Source organism: Primulina tabacum, unplaced genomic scaffold, assembly GCF_025594145.1.
Source record: "Primulina tabacum isolate GXHZ01 unplaced genomic scaffold, ASM2559414v2 Contig434, whole genome shotgun sequence".
Classification (NCBI taxonomy): Eukaryota; Viridiplantae; Streptophyta; class Magnoliopsida; order Lamiales; family Gesneriaceae; genus Primulina; species Primulina tabacum.
Genome location: NW_027459747.1, coordinates 77,469 through 96,468, shown reverse-complemented (window position 1 = coordinate 96,468; position 19,000 = coordinate 77,469). Strand labels below are relative to the sequence as shown.

General features: G+C 38.6%; 2 protein-coding genes across 2 annotated transcripts; one reads left to right on the top strand and one right to left on the bottom strand.

The window, feature by feature from the left end:
- Positions 1-258: 258 nt before the first annotated feature.
- Positions 259-2,838, bottom strand: LOC142534234 (uncharacterized). The gene is made up of 5 exons (XM_075641169.1): positions 2,818-2,838; positions 2,585-2,704; positions 2,201-2,494; positions 851-1,076; positions 259-746 (listed from the first exon to the last, which is right to left on the bottom strand). Exons 1-5 carry the CDS (start codon positions 2,836-2,838, stop codon positions 259-261), a joined length of 1,149 nt encoding a protein of 382 aa, XP_075497284.1.
- A 2,843-nt stretch (positions 2,839-5,681) lies between these two features.
- On the top strand, positions 5,682-6,687 carry LOC142534236 (protein MIZU-KUSSEI 1-like). Its single transcript, XM_075641171.1, has one exon. The coding sequence runs from the start codon at positions 5,906-5,908 to the stop codon at positions 6,629-6,631; it is 726 nt and encodes a 241-aa protein (XP_075497286.1). The 5' UTR covers positions 5,682-5,905; the 3' UTR covers positions 6,632-6,687.
- The last annotated feature ends 12,313 nt before the right edge of the window (positions 6,688-19,000 follow it).

The following is a 19,000-nucleotide window of genomic DNA, read 5'->3' as shown; positions in this document are numbered from 1 at the left end:
TTAACATAAATAACATCTTCACTTTGAAATAAATTTACTTATTTAAAAAGTAAATATATTTAATATATGAAAAAAATCACAATTCAATTTAACAAAATTAAAATTTCAATCACCGTGTCTATTCAACATGCATAAATAATTAATCAATAAAATTTTATTTTATAAGCATATATAAATAAATTTAATCAATATAGATAAATAGCTAATCAAAACATTATGAAATTTGATAAATTATAAGCAGTTTTTTATGAAAAAAATCTAAGGTTCGTTATTGTGAATATGATCAACGTCACTCCATATTCTGTTTGCTATAGTATCTCTCCATGCATTTGCATTTGTTCGTTGTTGTTCTTCAGTGCCAAATATTTGATCAAAGTTTTTATCCTCGTAAATTTGTTTTGATGAAGGTTGTGGAACTTCATTCTCTGGTTCAGCTGGAAATTCATCAGACCGACACTCCTTTCGAAGAAAATTGTGCAATCCGGCACAAGCCAATACAAGCTCCGCCTGTGTTGTATATGGAAATGGATGAGCAGTTTTGAATATTTTGAACCGCGATTTAAATATACCGAATATCCTTTCAATGACGTTTCTCAAAGAGGCATGATGAAGATTGAACAACTCTTTTGTATCTTCAGGGTGACGACCTTGGCCAGTGAATTCTTGGAGATGATAACGAACACCTCTAAAAAGAGGCAAGAATTGACGTCTATTTGCATATCCACAATCCAATAAAAAAATTTTACCTATCGAACATTAATTGTAGAATCAAGTAACCAATGAATAACATATATAATCTTGAAAAATTACAAAAATTTTAGATGTATAGCATATAGAACAAAAAACATACCTTGTGACACTTTAAGCCCGTTATTTCTTGATAAAGCATCTGCCAATATGTTTGAATCATGGGCAGATCCCTCCCACCCACTGAACACATAAATAAATTCTAAATCAAAGTTACAAGCTGCTAAAACATTTTGAAAAATTGTCCTGTGACGATTACGATAACTGTTAGTATCATGCCCAAACACTATTGCTGGAATATGAGTGCCATCAATAGCCCCAATGCAATCCTACAATAAGAAAAACATAATAAAAATTGTGGTACTTATAATAATAACAACTAAAAAGAATTTAATCACTTACTTTAAAATAAGGATAAAATCTTGTACTCTCTCTTTTTTTTTTCTGGAACTCCAGATCCAGGTTTGACCATCATATCTGCTGCAATTCTATTCAATGCTCTCAACACTTTGTTGAAGTTTTGGCTAGTATTGCATTGTGATCGACCGAATATTTTACGAATCAAGCAATATCGAGTATTTTGACCAACATTAATTAAAAACATGGCAAGCATTTCTTCAATACAAATATATCTTGTATCTTGCAATAGTGTTTTTCTCTAAGGATGTTGCACATTTTTAAAAATACGTCATGGTACATTCTATAAATTTCTCGAAAGTTTGTTGGATCCTCTTTTAATATTTTATGGATATAATCGTATCCACATGAAGTTATTGGTCGTCTATTTAAGGGACGATGGACACGTTCGTCATTCATGTTAGTTATATGCTAAGTTAGCACATAGAGAATCCCAAGAATTTCCCTCAACAAATACCTAAAAGTTTCATGTAATTTTTCTTCGAATTCCTCTTCTTCCATTTGATCTTCTACATCGTGTACGTTGATATATGACATTTTAATGAACCACCTGATATCAGACAAGGAATTAGAATAAAATAAGTCTATGAATTTATTGAACATCATTCCATGTAAAACTCAAAATTTATATAAATAATCCAAAAATCCACAATCAGAAAACAAATAAAATGAATATGTCCAGAAATTAAATCACAATATAATTCATTATTGATCATGTCCCTAAAAATACTCATTCATTTAATTTATAGTCTATCCATCCCGAACGCTCTTCAATTGTCATTTTCAAGAAATCCATCTTCTTTGATCTGGTGTTAAGTAAATCAAGCACTTTGTATCGAGTACGATTATCCAAATTTGGGATCTCTTTGATAGCATCCCAACAAGTATCACATGCATTCCCTATTAATTCTATCTTAGAAACTACTTTCTCAAGAGTGTGAGATATTTCACATATATAATTTGGGTCTGTATTTTTGAATGTGCTTGATTTTGCTTCAAACTCAGTCCTATTTCGTTTTTTTGTAGTTGGTGGAACCTCTGAACTTCTGGGCTGAGGGGATAATGGTAAAGCAGAGTCTTCAAAAAATGGAAGCTGGTGTGAAGATTCTTGTTTGTCACTTTGCACGAATTCACCACTATCATAATCAAAGACATAATCATCTAATAAATTAGTTTCCCTATTTTCTTCTATATCAAATGTTCTTGCATCAGTATCATCTCCTAGTCCAATTGAGTATTTTCCAGTAGCAGTTCCAGTCCCGACCGCAATTCTCAAATCTTCATAATCCTCAAAAGTGTCTGTCCGATAATGTTCATGTTTAGGATGAGACTGGTAAAGAACAAAAAACAACAATTGTTAAAACTAGTTATAATTCCAATTATAAATATAAATTTATTATTTTAACTCAAAGACTTTTACCTTGAAATAATCATCCCATACTTCATCTTTAGCAGTGAATTTCTTTGTCACGGAATCCCATCCAAAACCAGAGTTATGACGTATAAGCTTACAATAATTGTTGTATCGTTGTTTGAACCACTTTAAACGAATTTGATATTGTGTAATAGTCTTTTCACATTCAAGTTTTTCGTTTAGAGCAGGAAGTATTTTTTTCTCCACAGTTTTCTTGTTAAATACTCCATTCTTATCACGTCATCCTCGTATTGCGCCATCAACCATGATTTTTAGCAATTCATTACTCTCTTCAGTCGTCCACACATTATATTTTGCTTGTGAATCTCCCATTGTAAGTATTACTTGAGTATGCATAAGATATAAAATATACGGTGATAAGAAGCAAACAAGCACATACATTTTACTAGATATTGACCAAAATAAGTAAAAAGATATAGAGACAATGATAAAGTGTGATACAAACAATCAAACAATAAGGACTAACAAGTTCAATGTAATTCTATTTCATAAAAAAAATAAAAGAAAAAGAATAAAGAAACGCCTTCAAGTTCAAGTTTTTATATACTCACAACAAAAATTTAACAAAAACAAAAAAAAAATACAAAAAGCATAAATGAAAGAATTTACCAAAAAAAAATTAGTAGGTTCGTGAATTGGTCTATTTACAGTAAAAATAGCTTTTTTTTTTCTTTTCTTTTTTCCCAAGGTAATTTTACTTATTTTTATTTATTTGGTCTTTTGGTGATCCTAACCTATAAGATGAAAATATGAAATCTTTATACTGTCGCTTTGCGCTAAGCACACTGTGTTTGACAAATAAATATATTATTTCAACTGCTATTCAAAATAATTGTACTACTTTCTCAATTATAACTAATTTTGACGAAAGCTATTCTTTTCCTTATGAAATTGTTGAAATATTATTAAAATTATTGAATTAAAAATGGTAGCTTAATTTTAATTTATCTAGCAATAGATGTATGTAAGTATTTTATGAAAACAATTGTAACATATGAATTGCCATAACAGATACCAACGACCACAAAGCTTCTCAAGTGTTCTTTCAAATGGAGCCATCTTTTTTTCTCTCAGAATCGTGGAAAATCCATCAACTCACCATGATTTGAATATATAGAAATCATAATATATTTTTTTATCAAATCAATAACGATTCAAGAAAAGATTCATACCTTTGAAATTTGGAGAAACTCTCGATTTGTCTTTAGAGAGGAGAAAACACCGTCTTTTGAGTGAGAAAGAGAGATATATGGGTGAGAATGAGAAAATGCCGTCTTTTTATTCTATTAAAAGTCTACCAAAATCTCTAGGGTGAGTAGAAGACAATTTTTGAGTTTTTATAGTTGTACCTAGAGTTTTAAGGTTTGTACATAGAGAATTATATTAGAATCATTGTAAATCTATGGAAATATTGGATACCTATAGATTTTTATAGATTTTTAAAAAGTCAAGTTTGAATACCACTATACTTTTCGTGACTCTAGAAAAATCTAATTTGGATACCACAAAACTTTTATAGAGTTTATAAAAGCCTATGTTCAATACCTCTAGACTTTTAAACTCTACAAAAGTCAATAAAAATAATTAAATTTTCAAGGTTGAATACACCCCGTAATCATTTCGGGAGCATCTCAAATTCCTAGCACGATCTGAATAGGCTAAATCGGCCCATAAGGATACTAAATACAATACTAAACCTTGAGATTCGTTGGTCTCTGTAATATTAATTTATCATAAATGTTATGGTCTTGTAAAGTACATTTTTATTTTCTCAATTTTCATCTTATTCAGAGTCCTGAAATTCTGTATATGAATATTTAATAGATAGAAAGAAAATAAAGAGTTAAGTCTTCGAGAACTAAGTAAGAAAATAAATTGAGCTTGTATACAGTTATAACAAATCAAATGGAAATATCGCAGTGCAATAATTCAATATGAGATGACATATATCTATAATAACATATCGTTAAAAAAATATCTTATCAAGTGAAATGCACTGATTATTAAGTAATATGGAGTTAACATTGTAGGATAGAGAGTTGGCTCCCACCAACATTTCATGCAACACCTTTTCTCATGTATTCAAATAAGATTACGTGCAATCGATCATTAACGAGTCAATGTGAAATAATATTTTCAGACCGGAGTCACGTATTCAAATAACCATATACTCGGGTTTAATTGTTCATTTAACTCATTTTTCGCGCGAAAATCACATTTTCCAATGGACTAGCAATCTCGTACATTGATCGTTGTCCAGGACTCTAGTCATTCAGTCATTCAATGAGTAAGTAGTTGATCGATAATCATTCAAGAACTAATAACATTTCAGAATTCTAATGTACAGAACAATATGTTTTATATATGTGAGATCCACAATATGGCTCAATATATACAAATAAGTCGGTAGTTATGAAAACTTACGGTAAATTCCGGGTCGAATGCCAAAAGGACCATAATTGAAGGAAAACCGATAATAAACCTGATGATTGAAACTTCATGGTGTAAACCATACAATAATAAAAATGTAAAAAGTTAATGCAAGGCTGATATTTTTGGGCTTATTGAAAAATATTGTCTAATATCAATAAGAAACAATTATAATAACATTGTATCACTTATATTTTGATGTGATCTTAAATATAATATATGGGAAAAAATATTGTTAGGAAATAATATGGTAACCACTATTTTAAGAATTTTATTGTAAATGTTTACTATTATTATTATTGCATATATATATTTATATTTTATTAATTTAAATTTTGACAAACAAATCAAATTTTTTGGAGGGTTATACTAATTATTTAGGAGATTTTTAACTCCAAACCTGAAAAATGTGGGGAACCCCCACTCTCATTTTTTGTTTCTCAAGCGAAAAAAATTGACATCCCTATTTTATAGTCTTGTTTCGCGGAAACGTGACATATCAATATTTTCTGACGTCAGATCAACGTTAAAGTAAATAAAATCGAAACCAATAAAATGTAAAATTATAATACTAAAACACAAATTTAACAAGTCAGAAAACAAAAAATTAAACATGACGACTTAATTATACGACTAAATTGATTCTCTCGTTTTTTGTAAAATTGAACCATGCATGTCACATACGCAGAAATAGAGGACATATATCAAAAGCATAGTAACCATAAACTCGATCAGTTGTGGATCCTTCCTCGATCTAACTCCGAATTTCTTGGAAAAATCAAGAAACAAAGTAACAAGTTTCATTTTCTTCCCTGATGTAAAAATTCATTAGCATTCATCTCATGGTTGGGATCATCCTCCTTCAGGTCCCGTGACATGGGAGATCAAACTCCACCACAGACGCCGACCTCGTCCTCCTCCTCTTCCTCCGCGGCACCACCGCCCCAGGCTTTAACTCTCCTTCAGCCCTCTTCCAAGAAGAAAACCAAGCCAGTCAAAGTATTCCGCGTCTTCCGCTCCGTCTTCCGATCTTTCCCCATCATAACCCCTGTCTGCAAACTCCCCTCCCTTCCAGGCGGCCGCCTCCCAGAAACACATGGCGCCGCCGCTGGAGTTAGAGTCACCGGGACCCTCTTCGGATACCGTAAAGGCCGTGTCAGCCTCTCCATTCAAGAGAACCCCCGAATTCTACCTATGCTGGTGTTGGAGCTGGCAATGCAGACCCAGGTTCTGCAGAAGGAGATGAGTTTGGGGATGGTGCGCATCGCCTTGGAATGCGAGAAACGGTCGGAGAAAGACAAGACGAAGCTTGTGGATGAGCCTCTGTGGACGATGTTTTGCAACGGGAAGAAGATTGGGTACGGCGTGAAGCGGGAGGCTACGGAGGAGGACTTGCATGTGATGGAGGTGCTGAAGGCGGTGTCCATGGGAGCGGGGGTTCTTCCGGGGAAGTCGGAGGTGGAGGGACCCGACGGGGAGATGGCGTACATGCGGGCTCATTTCGAGAGAGTGGTGGGATCCAAGGATTCAGAGACGCTATACATGTTGAGTCCAGATGGTAATAATGGACCTGAATTGAGTATTTTTTTTGTAAGGATATGATGATTATATATATATATATATATATATTATATCTTGAACATTCATTGTAAATCATAACATATTAAAACAAATTTTGTTTGTTCGGAAATTAGGATATCAGCTTGAGGGAAAAATTATTAAATTTTGAGAACATGGTTTCTGTCCACCTATTTTTCTTTACTCACGAATCTTTATCTGTGAGACGACTCAACCCTACCGATATTAACAATAAAAAGTAATACTCCTAGCATAAAAAATAATATTTTTCATGAATAATCCAAATAAAAGATTTGTCTCACAAAATACGACTCGTGATACTGTCTTAAAAATTTTTTTTTTAAAAATAAATGGAGTGCCTCATTCATAAAATCAACTGATAACTCAAGTTCAATGTTTAAAATATAGCAGCGGAAGAAAATAAAGTTTGCCGAAAATAACAATTTAAAAATATTCAACAGCTGATAAAATGTCTGAGCATAAAAAGTGCCAAGTGCTGAAACTGAGGTCCTCGGTTGCCACTACTGCCGACCCAAGCTGGCTCACTGGTCCCCGCCCTCGGCCCTGACCTCATCAGTACCTACAACAATCAAGTCTAGTGAGCCTAAAGACTCAGCATGCAAATATCGTAGGTAACGAGTCAATACTGAAGTAAAATGTGCATGGGATAAAATATCATGTCATGAGGCATACTGAAAATAACTTGTACTGAGCAATTATAATACGTGCATAACTGAACTGAAATCATAGTAAAAATGTTTGCTCCTTGGAGCCCTGTACAGTTTTAACTGATAAAAATTTTCTGTTGAGATTATGGTCTACGCCTGTGGCCCCTGCACTGAACTGAACTGATCGGTAACTGGCTACCGAGGAGTATCAAACTGAACTGAGCTGGCGGGTCACTGGCGACCGGGTGGTACCAAACTGAACTGAGCGGTCACTGGCGACCGTATAAAATAATGCTCCCATAATAGTGAATTGACCACAAGCCATATCGCATAAATCTCAAAAAAATAAGTATTTTCTATTTTCATGCACGTAATATAATTAATTGGCATAATGAAAAATCATGTAATTTTACCAACTGGATTGGATTGGATCGTCCCCAGGCTCGCTGCAACCTAACTGTCGTGAAGAATATGCAATAGCTTAAACTTGACCAACTATGCAATTTACGTTTGAAAATGCGACAATTACGTCTACCGACTTCGTATTTAATCATGACTCCGAACCAACCCGAACCAACACTGAACCGACTTATAGTCATGATTAAAATACGTTTAAAATTATGAACTAATGCTCCTAAAATGATGAGGGTCGAAATCTAGGTGAAATAGAGGCCAAAACATGAAACGCTCTTTCGAGAGTCAATTTGGCACATCGCACCGTAAATTCTCGTACGACCTCAAAAATGATCCGAATCACGAACGGTCAAAAACAAGACCTTCCCAACTCAAAGGGGCATTGTCCAGTCCAAGGCCATAGGCTAAAAGCCAACCGAGAACTCGAACGAGCCACCGAACCAACACCGCAACTTGCTGTAAAATTCCAGCAACTGTACCATTGCGTAACTTGTGTTGTTTTCGAGACTACCGGCCATTGGAGGCGTGAACCACGGACCAGAGACTCTTACCAACATCCCAAGTAGTGATTTGAACCATGGCTAAGGGCCCTAGGCCAGCCACAATCTGCGTCACACCATAACTCAACCGAAACTCCAACCGAGAACCAACGTGCATGCGTGTGTAGTGTTTTGCTTTGATCGATGTCTTGCATCGTTCCAGTGGCCATTTGATTGACCATGGCACGATCTAGACATCTGAGAGCATGGTATGAACCGTGGCTATGGGCCATAGGCCAACCAAGATCCATACCAAGCAACCCAAAACCGAAATACATATGCTGAAATTTGAAGGGGCCGAAGGGACATGGGGCTGTTGTGATGTTTTTATTAAAACTGAGGAGCCATGGACCAAGCCACCAAAAGGGCGACTTAGTCACGTCTTAGACTTGCTAGGGGAGTGATCCAACAATGGCTATAGGCCCTTGGGGCAGCCAAGATCAGATCCTTCCTCCATGACAACAAACTGAATTTTTTTTTTTTTTTTCGAACAAGATTCTGCACTAATGGGGAGGTTGCTGTCATGTGCTCGTTCCAGCATGTATGGAACTGAAACTCACGATCTATCATGGCCCTAACATGTCCTAGTACATGTCTATATGTAGCCTCGAGCCCCTGGAACGATCCATCCCTGAAATCAAAAAGGAACATACCCAAACGTGAAGCATGAAAGTCGACAAAATCTGTGCAGAATTTTCTTTCTTGTTTTGCTGAAAATTTCGGTTTTTGAAATGATAAAATCTGATCATGTACTGAAAAATAATTAATAATATGACTTGATTGAGGTTTGAAAGAGATCTAGACATGCCTGGTTATCGTTTGAAATAGAAACGAGCGAAACCACAACGACGCGGCACGGAGGAGGTGGAGCGCTTCTCTTGTTCTTTCTAGTTCTCGATTTTTCTCCCTTTCTCCCTAGCTATTACTCACGTTTTTTCTACTGAAAAGGGGTCTGATTTCGGTGGGGAGGGAGTGTGATGGAGTGGTTATGAGGGGTGAGGAGGATGGTGCAAGATATAAGGATCATATCAAGACCAAGTCTTCATGCATTTGAATTTTGAATTTGAATTGCTATCAAATGATCTCTTGGGTGATTCTAGAGTATAGTGGCCGATTTTATCATACCAATCAAGGGTTAGGATAGTGGTCTAGTATTAATTAATTAAGGTGGAAAAATAGCTAAAAGAATTAGCATGCTAATCAACCAAGAATGGGTCAAAGGTGAGTTGGCAAGTCCTAGTTTGTTCTTCTAGGGGTGTGGCCGAAAATCTACAAATAAAATGAAGGGGAAATATTGCTATCTAGTTGATAATTAATAACTCTTAAAAGCCTCACTAATCCCTCAAATAATTTATTGAATAAAACTCTTAATTAAGTAACTTAAATGAGCTCATTTCTTAATCACTTCAAATAATTAAATTAAATCCTCAACTAACTTAAATAATTCCTTAAACTTCTTTTTAACTTAAATGAACTTACTTGCTAGCTAAATTAACTTTTGGAAATATTTTTCAAATCTTAAATTCTATCTCAAAACTCCAACTCCAGTCCGGCCTCAATGAAATAACTGAAATGCTAAAAATCAAGCTACTGAACTGAAATAATAAAATAATTAACTTCAAACAAATGCATTTAAAATAATCATGCAATGAAGTCAACTAAATTTTAAAAATCTAGAATTATGCATGGCTTATACGTCTACTGATTTACGGGTTCTACAATCCTTCCCCCCTTAAAAATAAATTTCGTCCTCGAAATTAGAACTCACCGAATAACTCGGGGTATCGATCTCTCATCTCCGGCTCAGACTCCCACGTAGCTTCCTCCTCAGAATGGTTGAGCCATTTGACTTTGACTCGCTTAACCAACTTGTTCCGAAGTTTCTTCTCCTGCCGGTCTAGGATCTGCACCGGTCTCTCCTCATAAGACAAGTTTGGAGTAAGCTGCAACGGCTCGAAATTCAGCACATGCGAAGGATTTTCCATATACTTCCTCAGCATGGAGACGTGAAAAACATTGTGTACTCCGGCCAGATTCGACGGAAGAGCCACACGATAAGCTAGCGTCCCAACTCTGTCAAGGATCTCAAACGGTCCAATGAATCTCGGACTGAGCTTCCCTTTCTTGCCAAACCTCATGACACCCTTCATAGGTGCCACTTTCACAAAGACATGATCGCCCACTGCAAACTCTAAATCTCTCCTCCGCTGATCGGCATAACTCTTCTGTCGGCTCTGAGCAGTCCTCATCCTATCACGGATCTTGACTACTACCTCTGCTGCCTGCTGGACAATCTCTGGACCCAACTCTGCTCTCTCTCCTACCTCATCCCAATGAACAGGAGATCTACACTTGCGGCCATACAGTGCTTCATACGGAGCCATACCTATAGACGACTGGAAACTGTTGTTATAGGTGAACTCAACCAGTGGCAAGTTCGTCTCCCAACTCCCTGAGAAATCGATGACGCAAGCGCGAAGAAGATCCTCCAAAATCTGAATAACTCGCTCCGACTGCCCATCCGTCTGCGGATGGAAAGCTGTGCTAAACAGCAACTTCGTACCCAAAGTCAAATGCAAACTCTTCCAAAATGAGGAAGTGAATCTGGGATCTCTGTCGGATACGATAGAAACTGGAATACCATGAAGTCGGACTATCTACCGGTTATACAACTCTGCATACTGAACCATGGTGAAAGTCGTCTTAATAGGCAAGAAGTGCGCTGATTTGGTAAGACGATCTACAATCACCCAGATGGCATTCGATCCTCTGGCTGACTTCGGCAAACCAGTCACAAAATCCATGATAATGTTCTCTCACTTCCACTCGGGAATAGGAAGAGGCTTGAGCAAACCTGCTGGTCTCTGATGCTCGGCCTTCACTAACTGTCAAGTCAGGCACTCGGATACAAAACGCCTGGTGTCCTTCTTCATCCCTGGCCACCAATACAATAGCTGCAGATCTTTGTACATCTTCGTACTCCCAGGGTGAATGGAGTACGGGGACGTATGGGCCTCTGATAAGATGTCTGCTCGGATAGAATCACTGCTAGGAACCCATATCCTATCTCGGTATCTCACAATACCGTCGCTGATTGTATACAAGACACTGCCCTTGGCTTCATCTCTCTTCTTCCACTGTGCTAACTGCTCATCTGCTGCCTGACCACTGCGAATACGGTCCAAAAGAGAAGACTGAATGGTCAAGGTAGATAGACGAGGATCTCTACCTCGAGGATAAGTCTCGAGATCAAACCTCTGTATCTCAAACTGAAGAGGTTTCTGAATCGTCAAATGAGCCATCACTGCGACTTTTCTGCTCAATGCATCCGCAACTACATTAGCTTTACCCGGGTGGTAGCTAATGTCACAATCGTAGTCTTTCACAAGCTCCAACCAACGCCTCTGACGCATGTTCAGCTCCTTTTGCTTAAAGAAATACTTGAGGCTCTTGTTGTCGGTAAAGATCTGGCATTTCTCTCCATACAGATAATGCCTCCAAATCTTCAAGGCAAAAACTACGGCCGCCAATTCTAGATCATGGGTAGGGTAGTTCTTCTCATGAGTCTTCAACTGTCTAGAAGCATAAGCTATTACCTTCCCATGCTGCATCAATACGGCGCCAAGACCGAGCTTCGAAGCATCGGTATACAGTACAAACTCACCGGACCCTGACGGCACGGCCAAAACTGGTGCTGAGATAAGAGCTTGCTTCAAAGTATCGAAGCTCTTCTGACACTCCTCGCTCCAAACAAATTTCACATTCTTCTTGGTCAGTGCTGTGAGTGGAACGGCAATGGATGAGAATCCCTGAATGAACTTCCTGTAATATCCTGCCAACCCAAGAAAACTGCGGATCTCTGATGCATTCTGAGGCACAACCCAATCTCTGACTGCTGCAACTTTTGCTGGGTCTACCTCAATACCACTGCTAGAAACGATGTGGCCTAAGAACGCCACCTTCTCTAACCAGAATTCGCATTTACTGAACTTTGCGAATAATTTGTGCTTCTGCAATGTCTGCAACACTGTGGTCAGATGTCTGCTGTGCTCCTCCCGACTCTTGGAGTAGACGAGAATGTCATCTATGAACACTATCACAAACTGGTCGAGGTATGGCTGAAATACGCGATTCATGAGATCCATGAAGATCGCTGGCGCATTCGTCAGTCCGAACGGCATCACAAGGAACTCGTAGTGGCCATAACGAGTCCTAAAAGCAGTCTTGGAAACATCAGCATCTCTCACCCTCAACTGGTGATAACCAGAGCGCAGATCAATCTTGGAGAAAATCGAAGCTCCCTGCAACTGGTCAAACAGATCCTCAATCCTCGGAAGTGGGTATTTATTCTTCACTGTAACCCTGTTCAACTCCCGATAGTCAATGCAAAGCCTCATCGAGCCATCCTTCTTTTTCACAAATAAGACCGGCGCGCCCCATGGTGAAGAGCTCGGGCGAATGAACTCCTTGTCGAGAAGTTCCTGAATCTGCTTCTTAAGCTCTGCCATCTCTGTCGGTGCTAGTCGGTACGGCGCTTTGGATATCGGAGCCGTACCTGGCATAAGCTCAATGGAAAACTCCACCTCTCTCTCGGGTGGCATACCAGAGACATCTTCGGGAAAAAAGTCTAAGAAATCTCTGACAATCGGAACATCTGAGGCTGACTGGCTGGGTTCCTCGGGGACAGATAAAAAGGTCGCTAGAAATGCCTGACACCCTCTATGCATGAGCTTCCTGGCCTGAACATAAGGAATAATGCGCGGTAAAGGAAAGTACCTGTCCGGCTCAAATAAGAACTGCTCCATTCCAGGCGGTCGGACAAGAACAGATCTCCGCTGGAAGTCTATCAACACTCTGTTCCTCAATAGCCAGTCCATCCCTAGGATGATGTCAAATTCCGGCATCGGTAGCACAATCAGATCCGCATAAACAAGATTACCGTGCAGCTCAAGGTCTATATCTCGGATAACATTGGTGGATGCCATCTCCTCGCCTGACGGCAACACTACTGAAAAGGCTATGTCTAGCCCAATGGTCTTGATCTTGAGAAAGTTTGCAAAGACCTCCGAAATAAACGAGTGAGTGGCTCCTGAATCTATCAAGGCCTTTGTAGCGGAACCAGATATAAAAATTCTCCCTGAAAGAGCGAAGCTCTAAGTTGAATTCAGTAGCTACAAGAACTAAACTTATAGACATGCAATGGTCAAAGTTCTTCTAACTTAAATCTCCAAAATACTACTGAGTAGAGCATGCAATCCTATCACAGTTCTAAGTTCAATCTTAATCCTTATTCACAAAACACGGAAATTCAAATAATAACTTAAAGTTTAAAGGTACATGTCAACAACATAGTCTCCGGGTTGGTTTCCGCGGCATGGAGAGCAAAAACTCTGCCTTGGGTAGGCAGATTCCTCTGAGGGCACTGCAGCAACATGTGGTCTGGACTTCCACACTTAAAACACTTTCCTGAGCCAGACATACATGCTCCAGGATGGCGGCGTGAGCACTTGGGACAGACTGGGTGCTCATAAGTCCTCGGGGCTGGGCGTCCCCGCTGCTGCTGCTGCTGCTGCTGGCCTCTGTTTCTAGGCGGTCCATGAAAAGGCCTCTTGTTATGCTGCTGATGCTGATGAGGAGGAGGGCGGTGTGGTACCTGAACTGGGCGCTTGCCCTGGCGATCCCTCTCGATATCCCGCAGATCCTGCTCTGCGGCTAGGGCCTTGGAGACAGCAATCTCATAAGTAGCAGGGTCAGACACCCTAACATCCCGGCGCAAGATCGGCCGTAGACCCACCAGGAAATGCATCAACTTGGCTTTGGCATCATTCGCGATCAGGGGCACAAAATGACAGCCCCTCTCGAACTTACGGATGAACTCCGTAACCGTCATGTCTCCCTGTCTCAGGCTCATGAACTCAGTGGTCAACCAGGTTCGCACTTCCTCGGCAAAATATTTGGAGTAGAAAACCTCCGTGAAGCATGTCCATGAAAGTGTAGCCAAGGTCAGGGCTACTGACGCTCCTTCCCACCATAAGCGGGCGTCTCCAGTGAACAGATAGGTGGCACATCGGACTCGGTCTGCGTCTCCCAGCTCCATAAACTCGAAGATAACCTCGAGGGATTTGATCCATCCCTCGGCAATCATGGGGTCAGATGTCCCAGAAAACTCCTTTGGACGCATCTTCATGAATCGCTCGTAAACAGCCTCTGGCCCTGTTGGCCTAGTCACCACCGCATTGTTCTCCTCAAACCGTGCGAAGAACTGTGTCATCCCAGCTAGCATCTGGGCACTCATATCAGGTGGGGGCGGTGGTGGAGGTGGAGGAGGAGGAGGTGTCTGCCTCTCTTGTCTCTGATCGTCATCGTCCTCTCGACGGTGTTCGCCACTACCTCTCGGGCGTCCTACTTGACGTCTAGGGGGCATACTGTTCCAAACATAACCCATACGTAACTAACATGCATAATTCCATAATTTATTTTAAATGAACACTGAAATGCTGAAAATCTGGTTGAAATTATTTCATGGAAGCATGCTGTCAAAATAATTCATGCTATAAATAAAATGCTGAACTGTAAAACTTACAGACCGAAGGCGTGGCTTCGTGAGCTTTTCGTGGTCAGTAGTAGTGTAACCCTATACAGAACCACCGCTCTGATACCAACTGCAAAAGACCCTAGAACTCCTTGCTTGAAAATTTGCGGAAAATTAAAAATTTTCTTTTTAAAAATAAATGGAGTGCCTCATTCATAAAATCAACTGATAACTCAAGTTCAATGTTTAAAATATAGCAGCGGAAGAAAATAAAGTTTGCCGAAAATAACAATTTAAAAATATTCAACAGCTGATAAAATGTCTGAACATAAAAAGTGGCAAGTGCTGAAACTGAGGTCCTCGGGTGCCATTACTGCCGACCCAAGCTGGCTCACTGGTCCCCGCCCTCGGCCCTGGCCTCATCAGTACCTACAACAATCAAGTCTAGTGAGCCTAAAGACTCAGCATGCAAATATCGTAGGTAACGAGTAAATACTGAAGTAAAATGTGCATGGGATAAAATATCATGTCATGAGGCATACTGAAAATAACTTGTACTAAGCAATTATAATACGTGCATAACTGAACTGAAATCATAGTAAAAATGTTTGCTCCTTGGAGCCCTGTACTGAAATAACTGGTAAAAATTTTCTGTTGAGATTATGGTCTACGCCTGTGGTCCCTGCACCGAACTGAACTGATCGGTAACTGGCTACCGGGGAGTATCAAACTGAACTGAGCTGGCCGGTCACTGGCGACCGGGTGGTACCAAACTGAACTGAGCGGTCACTGACGACTGTATAAAATAATGCTCCCATAATGGTGAATTGACCACAAGCCATATCGCATAAATCTCAAAAAAATAAGTATTTTCTATTTTCATGCACGTAATATAATTAATTGGCATAATGAAAAATCATGTAATTTTACCAACTGGATTGGATTGGATCGTCCCCAGGCTCGCTGCAACCTAACTGTCGTGAAGAATATGCAATAGCTTAAACTTGACCAACTATGCAATTTACGTTTGAAAATGCGACAATTACGTCTACCGACTTCGTATTTAATCATGACTCCGAACCAACCCGAACCAACACTGAACCGACTTATAGTCATGATTAAAATACGTTTAAAATTATGAACTAATGCTCCTAAAATGATGAGGGTCGAAATCTAGGTGAAATGGAGGCCAAAACATGAAACGCTCTTTCGAAAGTCAATTTGGCACATCGCACCGTAAATTCTCGTACGACCTCAAAAATGATCCGAATCACGAACGGTCAAAAACACGACCTTACCAACTCAAAGGGACACTGTCTAGTCCAAGGCCATAGGCTAAAAGCCAACCGAGAACTCGAACGAGCCACCGAACCGACACCGCAACTTGCTGTAAAATTCCAGCAACTGTACCATTGCGTAACTTGTGTTGTTTTCGAGACTACCGGCCATTGGAGGCGTGAACCACCGACAAGAGACTCTTACAAACATCCCAAGGAGTGATTTGAACCATGGCTAAGGGCCCTAGGCCAGCCACAATCCACGTCACACCATAACTCAACCGAAACTCCAACCGAGAACCAACGTGCATGCGTGTGTAGTGTTTTGCTTTGATCGATGTCTTGCGTCGTTCCAGTGGCCATTTGATTGACCATGGCACGATCTAGACATCTAAGAGCATGGTATGAACCGTGGCTATGGGCTATAGGCCAACCAAGATCCATACCAAGCAACCCAAAACCGAAATGCATATGCTGAAATTTGAAGGGGCCGAAGGGACATGGGGCTGTTGTGATGTTTTTATTAAAACCGAGGAGCCATGGACCAAGCCACCAAAAGGGCGACTTAGTCACGTCTTAGACTTGCTAGGGGAGTGATCCAACCATGGCTATAGGCCCTTGGGGCAGCCAAGATCAGATCCTTCCTCCATGACAACAAACTGATTTTTTTTTTTTTTTTCGAACAAGATTCTGCACTAATGGGGAGGTTGCTGTCATGTGCTCGTTCCAGCATGTATGGAACTGAAACTCACGATCTATCATGGCCCTAACATGTCCTAGTACATGTCTATATGTAGCCTCGAGCCCCTGGAACGATCCATCCCTGAAATCAAAAAGGAACATACCCAAACGTGAAGCATGAAAGTCAACAAAATCTGTGCAAAATTTTCTTTCTTGTTTTGCTGAAAATTTCGGTTTTTGAAATGATAAAATCTGATCACGTACTGAAAAATAATTAATAATATGACTTGATTGAGGTTTGAAAGAGATCTAGACATGCCTGGTTATCGTTTGAAATAGAAACGAGCGAAACCACAACGACGCGGCACGGAGGAGGTGGAGCGCTTCTCTTGTTCTTTCTAGTTCTCGATTTTTCTCCCTTTATCCCTAGCTATTACTCACGTTTTTTCTACTGAAAAGGGGTCTGATTTCGGTGGGGAGGGAGTGTGATGGAGTGGTTATGAGTGGTGAGGAGGATGGTGCAAGATATAAGGATCATATCAAGACCAAGTCTTCATGCATTTGAATTTTGAATTTGAATTGCTATCAAATGATCTCTTGGGTGATTCTAGAGTATAGTGGCCGATTTTATCATGCCAATCAAGGGTTAGGATAGTGGTCTAGTATTAATTAATTAAGGTGGAAAAATAGCTAAAAGAATTAGCATGCTAATCAACCAAGAATGTGTCAAAGGTGAGTTGGCAAGTCCTAGTTTGTTCTTCTAGGGGTGTGGCCGAAAATCTACAAATAAAATGAAGGGGAAATATTGCTATCTAGTTGATAATTAATAACTCTTAAAAGCCTCACTAATCCCTCAAATAATTTATTGAATAAAACCCTTAATTAAGTAACTTAAATGAGCTCATTTCTTAATCACCTCAAATAATTAAATTAAATCCTCAACTAACTTAAATAATTCCTTAAACTTCTTTTTAACTTAAATGAACTTACTTGCTAGCTAAATTAACTTTTGGAAATATTTCTCAAATCTTAAATTCTATTTCAAAACTCCAACTCCAGTCCGGCCTCAATGAAATAACTGAAATGCTAAAAATCAAGCTACTGAACTGAAATAATAAAATAATTAACTTCAAACAAATGCATTTAAAATAATCATGCAATGAAGTCAACTAAATTTTAAACATCTAGAATTATGCATGGCTTATACGTCTACTGATTTACGGGTTCTACACATAAGTTTTTGCCTTTTCTCCTATGTAATTATGATACAGTAAATATGATATAGTATACTTGAAAAAAAATTTAACTCGATCATTATCATTAATATTCATTCAGAAAAATTAGGAGTTAATAATATCCAATAGATTTTTAAATCTGAATTGACGAGAGTGTTGCCACGAAAAAATGAGTGACTTCGAATCCAAGTAAAGCAAAAAGAAAAAGAAGAAGAAAAAAGGAACTAGTTCGTTCCAATAATAATAATAACATAATGTTGCATTTGGATTGGATTTGAAATTACGGATTTTAAATTCATAACAACAAATTTATTGGTTAGTGTAAGCAAATTCACTTGAAAAAATATTGTAAATCCCGAATTTTAATTTTTCGGGTCTTTGCAATGAATTTCAAAATTATTTCAATAAGAAGTCATTTCAAATTTTCAACTCAAATAATTCTTAAAATCCAAAGCTTTCAATTCAAACACAACCATAGATTATTGAAAACTTTCAATATTAAGATCGGTTTGAAACGTAGTTACTCCATGATATATAAAGTATTAAGTTATGTTTAGGAAAAAAATATTTTTTTCGGTCCGTTATGTTTATACTCTTGCGATTTTTGTCGTCTATATAGTCAAATTATAGTTTTAGTCATGTATGTTTATATTTTTGGCAATTTTGGCCTTAAAAACAATGCTGGTTTGAGTTTGATGATTTGACGTCGAAGCTTGTCTGTGTGACAAAAAAAATCTAGGATCTTTCAAGAAATACTTCAAAGTGATTCAAGAGCATATTCTTCTCCAAATCAACATTTCTCAACCCCAATTTGAAAGATCCTCAATTTTTTTGTCACACGGGCAAATTCTGATGTCAAATCATCAAACTCCGGTGAGTCGGGGATTTTCTCATCAAAATTTCCAAAAAAAATAAACATACATGACTAAGACTAGAATTTGAGTATGTAACAGAATAAAATCGCAAGAGAACAACTTAACAGAAGAAATTATTTCACCTTATTTTTATTAATGGTAAGAAGCGGAACTTGTTTAATATGTTTCATTA